Below are 13,483 nucleotides of genomic sequence, written 5' to 3' on the forward strand. Positions count from 1 at the left end.
ACTGAATAGGTGACAAACATTCTCTGGTTTACTTCTCAGGGAAATTTCTTGATCAATCAGAGTCAAAATTTAAACAAAGCTTGGTAGCTTCTCTGGGAGATGTTTCAGGCATAAGCGATTCTCCTGCTCCTCAGATGCTGCCTGAACTGCTATGCTTTTCCAGCACCACACTCTCAACTCCAATCTCCAGCATCACTTTCTGCTAGCTTATCTGGGAGGCCTATGGCCGTACTAGTGTGAAAACAGCCAATCTCGTCTGATCTCAGAAGTTAAGCAGACCCAGGCCTGGTTTGTGCTTGGATGGGAGATCGGCTGGGAATACCAGATGCAGTAGAAAGGAGCAGCACAGTGGCTCAGTGGTTAGCACTGCTGCCTCACAGCGCCAGGGACCTGGGTTCAATTCCCGCCTCGGGCAAATATCTGTGTGGAGTTTGCATGTTCTCCACGTGTCTGCAATGGTTCCCTCAGGGTGCTCCGGTTTCCTCTCACAGTCCAAAGATGTGCAGTTTAGGTGAATTGGCCATGCTAAATTGCCTGTAATGTTAGGTGCATTAGTCAGAGGTAAATGTAGGGGAATGGGTCTGAGTGGGTTGCTCTTCGGAGGGTCGGTGTTGGGCCAAAGGGCCTGTTTCCACATTGTAGGGAATCTAATCATACCATTCTGCCAGTCTAGACAGTGTCGGTTCTCCCATCCAATTAACTCAGCAGATAGGCAGAAACCCCATCCATTCAGAGCTGCCAGCAGCTATCCAGTATGGACAGCATCACCAGGAACAGTGGCCACTGTCAGTACTATAGTGGGGCTTACTGATCACTGATTGATTCACAGATGGAATGAGTATGGATAAGTTAGGGGTTGCACATCAGCCATGGGGTGAAGGGTAGTCAGATGCAAGGAAAAGGAATTAGCTTCCTCGCAGGGGGGTTGAGAGATTGAGTCGGTTAGAATTGTAAACTCACTGGAGTTTAGAAGCATAAGGGGAGAATCTCACAGAAACCTCTAAAATTCTAACCGGCCTAGACAGGTTAGATTCAGGAAGGTTGTCCCCAATGATGGGGGAGTCCAGAAACAGAGGTCATAGTTTAAGGATGGAGATGAGAAATGTCTTTACCGAGAGGGTGGTGACCCTATGGAATTTCACTGCCACAGAAAGGGCCAAACCATTGTGTTTTGAAGGAGGAGATAGATATAGCTCTGTATATAGATGTGGCTAAAAGAATCAAGGGATATGGGGGAAGAGCAAGATTAGGCTCAATGATCAGTCATGGCCCCATTGAATGGCAGAGCAGTTTGAAGGAGCCAAATGGCCTACACTTGCTCATATGTTCTATGATCCTAAGTCCTACCCTTCCTAATGTTGAATCCCTTGTTCGGGCACAGGGACACAGGCTGAGGGACACAGCCAATAGATCACTGGCAAATCCAATGGGTTTGACTGCTGTGTCTCCCTGAATCTATTCCCTCACTTGTCACTAGTTGAACACCAGACTTCAATGCCACACCTCATTGGAGGGAAGTGCAAGAGCAGCAGGAGTTATAACCTCCCCCCCCCCCCCCCAACCTCCAATTATCACCAACCGCATTCACTACTACCCCACCCCAGGGAGCATTAACTTCTACAAATGTTACTATCTACATTTCCACACAATATCTCTGTGTTTAGTTATCCTTTATCTGTTGACAGTTGTTTGGCAGTCATTATTTGAAGCCTTTCACTGAGGATGTAACTTCTATTCACTGAAACAGCAAACAGATGTGCTTCAAATGCACCAGCAGCAGGAGTTGGTGCCAAGTCCTGGCTGCCCCCGTCTACACTGCAAACATGAGCGCACTTTAAAAGTATTCAACTGGCTGTGAAGCCCGTTGGTTGTCTCGATGGTCAAAAATGATGCAACATCACTGCAGGTTCATCAACCAAGATAATTAATTGACATTGATAGATGGCCATTTTTGAGGATGGTTTCTCTTCTGTTCTTAGTGGTAAGACCCATCTCCTTTAAAAGAATTAATAAATCCATCCAAAACTGGAATACGAAGGTAACGTTTTGCCTGCTGGGAGGGCTCAAGCCAACTCTTAGCCTCTTGTTTTCACTGCCTACAGCTTATTATTATGAACCATGGGAATGATTGATTGTTGGCCTAAACTATGATGAATTGTTCTGAGCAGAATTCAAAATACCAATGAAAATTTATAAACAAATAATAATTTTCCACTTGTGTCTCTCTTTTTCACAGCAGGACTTCCTGATGTAAGTTACAACCCATTGATTGTTTTTGAGATGCGGTCATCTCTGATCTTTAGTCAGCTATGGGGTCGACATTGCATGCAGCAAGATCCCTACAAACAGCTTATGAGTAGAGTGGCCAAATAGCCACTCTTCAAACGCAAAGTCGACAATAGAGTTGTTCGATCATTGAATAGTACCAATGTTCAACTGAACAAGAAGATTCGAGCTCATTTTGAAAGTAAAGTGCAGTCCTCCCTCAGAGCTGCAGCACTTCCTCAGCGTTGTGTGACGCATCAGCTTTCGACTGAGTTCACTTCATTCAGAAATGCTCTGCCCAAAGGCAGATCTTTGGCTCGTTGTCTGTTTCAGCTTCACCCCGAGCCACCTTCTGGGCAGTTGTTTCCAGGTGGTTTGTCACTGACTTATCCCTTCAAGATAGGGCAAGGAGACAGTTCCCAAGGAGACAGAACCTCAGCTGGAAATGGAATTGCAGGCATACTGTTGCTCGTTATTCTGAATCACAGGCTAGCCCACTGAGCTAACAGACAATGTATTCAAGTCCATCATTTGAGTAACCTAAAATATTCCCTCAATCTGCTTCACACCACTGCATATATTTTACGAATGCAGACAGGCAGCGTGTATGGCACATTCTGAGAGTGTATTCCAACAACGTCAAGCTCAAAAACCACAGATTAAAGCTGAGAGGAGGGTTGAGGAAGATTTTTATCACAATGATGAGTGTTTAAAAGGCACTGCCTAAAAGAATGGTTAAGTAAGAAATAGTTAAGCAGTATATACATAATCACGTGCATTACCTTAGCCTCCAGGGCTACAGGTGAAGAGCTAGAAAATGGTGTTAAAAAAGTCAAAATGTTTTATCGGCATGGACACGATGGATCATATGGGTTCCTGAGTGCTGTAAATGTCTGTGGGATTGAATTTCTGACAGGATCTGCTGATCTGTGTTCCTCGAATCCCCTTCCTGGGGCGGCATGGTGGTTAGTACTTCAACATCACAGCACCAGGGACCCGGGTTCGATTCCTCAGGTGACTGTGTAGAGTTTGCACGTTCCCCTTGTGTCTACATGGGTTTCCTCCCTAAGATGTGCAGGTTAGGTGAATTGGCCGTGCTAAATTGCCTACTGTGTTCAGGGATGTATAGGCTAGGTGCATCATTCAGGGGAAAATGTACAGCAATAGGATAGGGTAATTGGTCTGCGTGGGTTACTGTTCGGGGGGGGTTGGTGTGGATTTGTTGGGCCAAATGGCCTGTTTCCACACTGTAGAGATTGTATTTTTAAAAACTCTATAACAGTATACTGTTACAATAAAACACTTGCCTGTGTCTATACAGATGTTAGCCACTTGGCTCCTCAAACCTGCCTTTGAATAAGATCTGGGCTGATTACTCCACATTCCTATCACCCAGTTATGTACTGAGCAGGTGAAGCTCTATCCCATGGAAGTACATTTGCTCAATTGTCTGTTATAAGACCAGGTCCAAGGGTGGCGACACTCAAACAGAAGCATCTGGGCATAGATGGGAGATCCAGTGGAAGAGACGTGAATCTTAATTTGGGTATATAATTATATTTGTATTGTTTTGCCCTCTTGCTGCTCATGTTCAGTGAGTGGTTGGAATAGATTGATAGATTTAAGTGGTTCATAAAACTAAGGGCTTTAATACCTGATGAAGGGCTTATGCTCGAAACGTCGAATTCTCTATTCCTGAGATGCTGCCTGGCCTGCTGTGCTTTGACCAGCAACACATTTGCAGCTTTAATACCACTCGGTTTCTGGCATTCCCTTGCATTATATTCAGAGTGTCACAGACATGTGGGAGTCTGCCATTGTGTCCTGCTAACTTAATTAAATTTCACACACACTGAGGTTCATATTCTGGAGAATGGGTGTTCTCCCACAGCAGAACTTGCACCATATTGGATCACCGAAACAATGGCACTCATATCAGAAATTTACTGCATGCATAAGGGAGGCCATTCATCTGTGGAAAGAATGTGAATTCTGTCTCCAACTGAGAAACATTATGGTGAAGGGCCAAAGCCCGTAATGCTGGGAAAACCTGCAAAGAGTAGGAGGGAAGACAAGATAATGAAGAGGTTGGTTTTAGTTGGTGCCAAGCTGAAGTGTTAGGAGGTATTATCATGTCTCAATATCACCGTTCAGTACTGGAACTCAGCCTGTAGTTAGCTGGATAGTTATTGCTTACATCACAATTGTCACAGAGGTCTAAAAATAGTTCATTGTATGAGGCGTTTCACATTACAAGGTGCAGTCTAAATACAAGTATTATACGCATTGGACAATGTAAGGCAATAATTAACTGATCTTACCATCAAACTAACCATTGGTAGCTTTCATAAGCAGGGAGTATCCATTGAGTTCATTTTTCCTTTAATAAAGGAATACATGCCAAATATAACCTAGCTTCTGACGGGCTGGATGTTGTTAATCCCCTCATTCAACAGGCAGGAACAAACGTGGGATTTAAAAACATGTTTCTGTTCTGATTCTGCTTCACTGCCAGTTTAACGTCGAGCAGTTGGGCCATCCATCTAACTTGTATGGTAATGATGAGACTCACAGGAGGCTGGAAGAACACAGCAAGCTAGGCAGCGTCAGGGGGTGGAGATGTCAATGTTTCAGGTGTAACCCTTCAGGACTGGGGGTGGGTGTAAAGAGAGATGTAGATAAAGATGGGCATTGGGGGTGCGTGGCAGAATAGTGAGTTGAGTTAGGGATAGGTAGACGGTATGACCAAGTTGGTCGATGAGAGGAATGAATCCGATTGGTAGCTGGAAGGAAGGGTCAATCAGAGGAATGGAAGGGAGGGTAGGGGCTGGGAAAGGGGTTTGGGGGATGGGAAGGGAGCTTACTTGAAATTGGAGAGCTCAGTGTTCAGTCCTCTGAACTATAGGCTGTCCAGGTGGAAGATGAGGTGTTGTTCCGCCAGTTTGGGATCTGATTCATTGTGGCAATGGAGGAAGCCAAGGATGGTCATGTCGGAGAGGGAGTGAGAAGGGAAATTAAAATGGGTGGTGACTGGGAGGTCAGGTCAGCCCCTGCAGACCCAGCTGCGATGATCAGCAAAACGTGCCCTGAGTTTACATTGGGTATCCCCGATGTAGAGAAGACCTCAACAGGAGCACCGGATACAGAAATCTAGGTTGGAGGAGAGGCAGGTGAACCTCTGTCTCAGCTGGTAGGACTGTTTGGGGCCCTGGATGGAGATGAGACGGGTGGTGTACTGGCATTTGAAGGGGAAGGTGCCAGGGGTCAGTGGGGAGAGTGGCGCAAACCAAGGACTGTTGGAGGGAACAGTCCTTGTGGAAAGCAGAGAGGGGTGGGGAGGGGAAGATGTTGGTGATGGGGACTAGTTGGAGTTGGCAGAAGTGTTTAAGGATGATATGTTGGATGTGGACACTGGTGGGTTGGAAGGTGAGGGCAAGGGGGATGCTGTTTTTTATTGCGTTTGTTTGGGGGTTTTAGAGCAATGGAATGGGGAATAGAGGAGGTGCGGTGAAGGGTGTCTGGATAACAGAGCGGGAGAAAAAGACCGTTGGGATGCTTGGGAGTGGAATGTCTCCTTGCCCGAGCAGATGCAGTGGAGGCAGATGAATTGGAAGAACGGGATGGAGTTTTTGCAGGATACTGAGAGAAGTCTGTGGGTTTATAGTAAACATCGTTCTGGAGATTGTTACTGGAGATGGAATTGGAAAGGTCACGAAAGGGGAGGGATGTGTCCAAGGTGGACCAAGTGAATTTGAGGGCGGGGTGGAAGTTGTGGGTAAAGTTGATGAACTGCAACAGCTCAGCCTGGGTGCAGTTTGCAGCAACAACTCCCATAACTACCTGGACTACATCTCCTCCCACCCAATATCCTGCATTCCATTCTCCCAATTCCTCCGCCTCTGCCGCATCTGCTCAGACGAGGAGACATTCCACTTCTCAGCATCCCAGATGTCCAGCTATTTCCCTGCTCTGTCATCCAGACAGCCCTACACTGCACCTCCACCATTTCTCATTCCACTGCTCTTAAAACTCTGTCTAAATGCAATAAAGACAGTGCCCCCCCCCCGTCCTTAGATATACCCCACCAGCCTCCACAATGTATCATCCTTAAACACTTATGCTAACTTTAATTAGACACCACCAACAAGAATCTCATCCCCTTCCCACCCCTCTTTGCCTTCTGCAAGGACTGTTCCCTTCATGAATCCTTAGTTCACGCCACCCTCCCCACAAACACCCCCCCCCACCCCAAAACCCCAGGTATCTTTCCCCTGAAACCTTAAAAGATGCAAAACCTGCCAGCCCACCACCCCCCTCAGCTCCACCCAGGGCCCCAACAGTCCTTCCAGGTGAGACAGAGGTTCACCTGTCCCTCCTCCAACCTAGTTTACTGTATCCGGTGCTCTCGATGTGGGTCTTCTCTACATCGGGAAGACCAAATATAAAATCAGGGCAGGTTTCTCTAAATGTCTCAGCCGGGCCTGCAGGTGCCAACCTCACCTCCCAGTCAACACCCATTTTAATTTCCCTTTCCACTCTCTCTCTGACATGACCATCCTTGGCTTCCTCCATTGTGGCAATGATTCAGACCACAGATTGGAGGAACAACACCTCATCTTCTCCCTGGGCAACCTGGAGGACTGAACATTGAATTCTCCAATTTCAAATAACTGCCCTTCCCATTCCCCAACTCCCTTTCCAGCCCCTCCCCCTCCCTTCAATTCCTCTAACCGACCCTTTCTTCCAGCTACCAATCGGATTCATTCCTCTCATTGACCAACCAGGTTGCACTCTCTACCTGTGATCACCAATTCCTACCTACCATCCCCAACCCCTCTATCTACAGCTCCCCTTACACCCGAAATATTGACTTAGAAGATAGAACGTTACAGAGCAATACAGGCCCTTCGTCCCATGATGTTGCATTGACCTGTGAAATTAATGTGATGCCCATCTAACCTACACCATTCTATTATTATCCATATGTATGTCCAATGTCCATTTAAATGCCCTTAATGTCGGTGAATTTACTACTGTTGCAGGCAGGCCATTCCATGTCCCTACTATTCTCTGAGTAAAGAAACTACTCCTAATATTGTCCTAAATCTATCACCCCTCAATTTATAGCTATGTCCCTCATGTTAGCCTTCACCATCCGAGGAAAAAGGCACTCACTGCCTTATCTAAACCTGTGATATGTCTCGATTAAATCAGCTCTCAACCTTCTTCTCTCCAACAAAATAGCCTGAGTTCCCTCAGCTTTTCCTTGTAAGACCTTTCCTTTATACCAGACAACATCCCAGGAAATCTCCCCTGAACCCTTTCCAAAACTTCCACATCCTTCCTATAGTGCAGTGACCAGAACTGCACACAATTCTCCATGTGCGGCCTTACCAGTGTCTTGTACAGCTGAAGTATGACGTTGTGGCTGTGAAACTCAATCACCCTACCAATAAACACAATATGCCTTCTTAACAACCCTATCAACCTGGGTGGCAACTTCCAGGGATAATGCACCTGGACATTAAGATCTCTCTGTTCATCTACACTGCCAAGAATTTTACCATCAGCCCAGTAGTCTGCATTCCTGTTACTTCTTCTAAAGTGAACTACCTCACACTTTCATATTAAACTCCATTTGCCACTTCTCAGCCCAGCTCAGCACCTTATCTATGGCCCTCTGTAACCCACAACATCCTTGGCACTATCCACAACTCTGCCTACCTTAGTGTCATCTGAAAATGTCCTAATCCATCCTTCAATGCCCACCTCCAGATCATTTATAAAAATGACAAACAGCAGAGGCCTCAAAACAGATCTTTGTGGCACAGCACTGATAACTGAGCTCCAGGATGAACATTTCCCATCAACCACCACCCTCTATCTTCTTTCAGCTTGCCAATTTCTGATCCAAACCGCTAAATCACCCTCAATCCCGAAAACTCCATATTTTATGCAATAGCCTACCATGTGGAACCTTATCAAACACCTTACTGAAGTCCATATACACCACATCAACTGCTTTACCTTCATCCACCTGTTTTGTCACCTTCTCGAAGAACTCAATACGGTTAGTGAGGCATGAACTACACTTCACTAAACAGTGTTGACTATCTCTAATCAAATTATTCCTTTCCAGATGATTATAAATCCTATCTCTTTTCCAACACCTTACCGACAACTGAAGTAAGGCTCACTGGTGTATAATTACCAAGGTTGTCCTGACTCCCATTCCTAAACAAGGGAACAACATTTGCTATCCTCCAATCTTCAGGCACTACTTCTGTTGACTTCTCCATCTCCTGATGCTGCCTGGCTTGCTGTGCTCTTCCAGCCCCCTGCCTGTCTACCTTGGATTCCAGCATCTGCAGTTTTTTTTTGTCTCTCTGAAGAGATTCAGACTCACCTCCAAAGCTGTTTCAGAAGCCCATTGGTGTGTGAGCTCTTTGCTCTTTCCAGTCAGTGGAACCTGCCACAAGCCAAGTGCAGACTTTAACTGGAAGGATTGGGACTTTGTTTCTCTACACAGAATGAGTCATCTCCCCACCCCACCCCTCCACCAAGCACATTGCCAAACCTTTTTCATCTGCAATTCACCTGAGTGGCAGCAGACACCCCTCTGAGCAGCTAGATCTGTACATGTCAGTAACTAGGCAGGTTACTGTGTACAGCAGCACAAGTCAATCTTTATTCCGAGCCCTTTACCAGCACAGCATGGGAGAGGTCTTTGAAAACAGGCTACTCTCTCTCAACCAAGCATTTTTATACATTCCATGTTACAATAGTTACATGTAACACCGATATCATGATTAGCCACTCCCCCAAACTACACATCCAATCCTGTAAACATACCATCAATGCTGGGGTTAAAAAATACACCAGGTTATTGTCCAACAGGTTTAATTGGAAGCATCTCCAAATCATCAATGATGGGCATCTCTACAGACAGCCCTTGGTCTTTCCATGATCTCATGATGTTTACCAGACATCTTTTTCACCTATTTCTACCAATTGTTATAGAACTTGTAATTTCATTTAATTTCATTAAAATTATATTGTCATAAATAATGTTTTAATTATTTGGCAAAGCTGACAAATTGGGAAGCAGCTTCTCTCTCACTCTTTCTCTTTCTCTCCCTCCCCTCTGTCTTGCGGCTACAGTTTAGCACCTCTGATATTTGCATGCTGGAAGTTGGTTTTAAACAGAAGTTTCATTCCTGGATGAACCTTACTGTCTCTATTTTGAATACCTTTCATAATATTTTTAGTTGATAAGACAGCATATATTCAAATTCCATTGATAAGGGAATTCAATCACTTTCATTAAAATAAACTTTTTTGGATTCTCAAGATACAACAGGACATGACCTCACCCTCATCCTTCTCTTATAACTGGTGAGAGAATGACAGAAATTATCTTAGAATGATCTCTATCCTTCTCCCCTTGAACTTTGGATGCAAGGATCTGCTCAAATTATCTGCACTTCCACTAGCTGTTTGCTGAGCTATAAAGCTGCAATTACTTATTTTCTTGAAATTACAGTGACCATGTTTTACAACCTCCAACACCACCTCCATGTCAACTGTCTCATGGTGCTGTCTTAGATGTTATCTGTTTACACTTTTTGTTGCTTCTGTTCTGGTTTGCAGAGCAGGCATTTTCTTTACTGCCTACAGCTATCCATTAAAGGAATTCAGTTACATCCCTTAATGTTAGTTTGTAGGTTGCATTTTAATTTACAGTTACTTAAAAAGTTTGGAATGCTGTGGGATCAGACTATTCCTTCCACATTTTACTAGATAACAAACTTGGGACTGTGGTTAGTGCCCAGGTGTCTCTTTTCTAGGTTTTTCAAGGATGCTGCTTTTCAAAATGTTTGGAGTTGTCTTTCTACAGAAATCTCATTAAATTTCCCTGTCTTTTCTCACCGGGACCCTACTATAAATCTCACAGGTCCTTTCATCATCTTATCAGGTAACTCTGGCGAGAGATCATAAGTCTAGCTGTGAAAGTCTGGGATATGTAGTTGCTAAATTTCCTTTCGGCCATCTTATGTAAGCTAAAAAGTGCTCAGCAGCCATTTTATGTCAACATTAGTCATGGGCACCTGAAACATTCTGAACTCTGATGGGCACCTGTTGGTTGGATGCTAATGTGACTCGAGTTAAAACTTTCAGCTCAGGCTTGGAGGGGCCGAAGGGCCTGTACCTGGGCTGTAAATTTTCGTTGTTCTCTTTGTGGATGTCGTATAGAATCCCTACAGAATGGCAGCAAGCTAACCAGTCCATACCAACCCCCCGAAGAGTATCTCACCCAGACCCAACCCCTACACCTGCAATTCCCTCATCTAACTGGTCAACTTACCATGGCTAATCCGCCTAACCTACACATTTTTGGACTGTGGGAGGAAACCGGAGCACCCTGAGGAAACCCAGTCAGACCCAGAGAGAATGTGGAATCTCCACACAGACACTTGCCTGAGGGTAGAATGGAACTAGGTCCCTGGCACTGTGAGGCAGCAGTGCTCACCACCATGCCACTGCCACATGTATGCTGTCACCTACTCCCTCCCTTACCACTAACTCCCACTGGGCATTTCAGATTTCTGCCTGATTGAGCTGTCATTTAATTCTAGCTTCCTCCTTCAGTGCAACTTTCTGACACTTAGTTTCTCTCTCAAAAATAACCTTGGGCAGTCACTTTAATTGCAGTCACATACATTGAGGAGGAGGTAATTAACTAAATGAGAAATGTTTGGAGTTGTGGCTGAGAGCACTGCGTAACGGCAAGCTTTTTTTCTCTGTTCCTATTTAAATGAATGTGACTTCAATTAATGTCACATCTGAATAAATTGGATAAATAACACCCTAGAAATTGAATTCAGATTTGATACTCAATCATTCAAATGAGCTTATTACATATCTTTTACAGTGAGCTTGCAGTAGACCCTGTAACTGCACCGGTGTAGATGCAAGGAAGGTATTTTTGACTTGATAGAAAGTTCAAACTAGATAGAGTCAAAGAGCCCTACAGCACAGAAACAGATCCTTCAGTCCAACCAGTCGATGTCGATCACAATCCCAAACTAAACTAGTCCCACCTGCCTGCTCCTGGCCCATATCCCTCCAAACTTTTCTTTTTCATGTATTTATCCAAAAGCCTTTTCAAATGTTGTAACTGTACCCACATTCACTACTTCCTCTGGAAGTTCATTCTACATTGGAACCACTCGCTATGTAAATAAGTTGTTCCTCTTTTTTAAATCTTTCTCCTCTTCCCTTAAAAATATGCCCGCTAGTCTTGAAATCCCCCATCCTAGGGAAAAGATACCTGCCATTCACCTCATCTACACTTTTCATTATTTTATAAACCTCCATGAGGTTGCCCCTCAACCTCCTACACTTCAGTGAAAAGAAAGCTGGGTGAAGTTCAATAGTAGGGTACCCAGTGCTGGGTTTGACCAGATGGGGCCAATTGGCCTATTCCCACTCTGCAAACAAAATAAAAAGAGAGTAGTTAATCGGTTTTTGTTTTTGACTATGTTTCAGGTGCTTTCTTTCCGTCTATCAAGCCCTCTGACGTGGTCTTCAAGGTGATCTTCTGGCTGGGTTACTTCAACAGCTGCATCAATCCCATTATATACCCATGCTCGAGCAAGGAGTTCAAACGAGCCTTCATCAGGCTGCTGAAGTGCCAGTGCCGGAGGAGACGGCGGCCACCCTGGCGAATGTATGGTCACCGTGACTGGAGGGCATCTACCTACAGTTCGGAGCGCAGCTCCGAGGCTGATGTGCTGAGCAGGTCCATCGGGAGCTGCAGGACATTGTCGCTGAACAGTTCCTTTGCGCTGAGCCAAAGGCACCGAGGGAGCAGCAGCAGCGAGGGCATCAGCGGAAACAGCGGCACCAGTCGGACACTCAGCCTTCACGGCTGGAAACTCTTCCCATCCTTCTCCAAATCACCCTTCCAACTCCGAGAGAAAATGAACAACCTCTCCAACAAAATCCGAATGGGACAGCACAGGCCCTGCACATCAGCTGCCAGTAAGGTAGACAATGTCCCAGTGGAGTCCATCTCCATCGGGGTATGCCAGGAGTTCAAAGAGCACACAGCTTATCAAATATACGAAGTCACTGACTGTTACGGACTGAAAGAGACGGATATTTAAGGTGGGAGCCAGGAAGGAATGAGATATATGTTCTGTAACTGTGCTTTTCATGGATTGGTGTTGTGTTTACATTGCCAACTTTAGCGAGAGTGACGAAGATTGTTTTCAAATATGGGGCTGACAATTTCCTGGGGCTTGGTCTCTGATGGCTCCCCCATGTTGTTCAAGAGTCTAACCCGATCACCCACCCACCTCCTTCCAGGGACCCTCTGCATTCAGTCACAGTAACGTTGCCAGAAGAGCAACAACACCCCAGGTAGACAATGCAAACTTCTGCTGAACTTAGGGAGCTGCTCAAGAGCATTCCTGAGAAATATCCTGGCAACAGTGTCCAACATGTGAGTGTGGGGCAGGAGAAGCATTCCAGTTCATTTATTTATTGATGTCCTCACTCTCATTCCACTTCTGCTCAGTCATTCGAGTTTTATCTCAGTGTTAGGGGTTCAAACCTCCTCAGTCAATTGCTAAGATTGCGTTTTTTTTAATTAATTCTTGGGATTTATTGCTTTTCCCTAATTGCCCTCGGAAACGTGGACGAGTCATGTATAATTTGCAATTGGACCCAGGTCACATCATAAACATTTTCACTAGAGACATCACAAAGCTGACTAGAACGGGATGATAGAAATGTGGGAGCCTCGGGTTATAGAGGAGAGATGGGAATTAAGGCGTATTGGATAGATTTGAAAGCTGTGCTGTTAATGCTTACTGTGAATAAACCTTCCCAGTTCCCAGTCTGCTGATATCCTTCCTCTTTTTGATCACAAAATTGACTAAAAATAAGGCATGTGTTCCCACAGCATTCTATGGGATGGTTAATATAGAAGGTATAGAATTCTAGGAAGGTTGTAGAATTCCAAATCTTACATGTTTTAAGGGAAAGCCAGATATTGCTTTGGAAATAACTATATAATTATTCAAAATAAAAATTCTTTTGGAATTTTAATTGTTGCATCCTGTGGGACATTACTTGCCCCAATGTCTTTTATATTGATATCATGCTGAATTCCCACTCATGTTGGCCAATTGCACCCTACTGAAAACAGGAA

The 13,483-nt window shown here is 44.8% G+C and overlaps 1 protein-coding gene across 1 annotated transcript in view; it reads left to right on the forward strand.

Moving 5' to 3' along the window:
• adra1d (adrenoceptor alpha 1D) overlaps positions 1–13,483 on the forward strand; it is a 119,684-nt gene that overhangs the window by 53,119 nt on the left and 53,082 nt on the right. Inside the window, exon 2 of the mRNA XM_060828365.1 lies at positions 11,815–12,435. Within this exon, the coding sequence (XP_060684348.1) occupies positions 11,815–12,434 (620 nt within the window). The 3' untranslated portion in view covers position 12,435. The remainder of the gene's footprint in view (positions 1–11,814; positions 12,436–13,483) is intronic.

Source organism: Hemiscyllium ocellatum, chromosome 1, assembly GCF_020745735.1.
Source record: "Hemiscyllium ocellatum isolate sHemOce1 chromosome 1, sHemOce1.pat.X.cur, whole genome shotgun sequence".
Lineage (NCBI taxonomy): Eukaryota > Metazoa > Chordata > Chondrichthyes > Orectolobiformes > Hemiscylliidae > Hemiscyllium > Hemiscyllium ocellatum.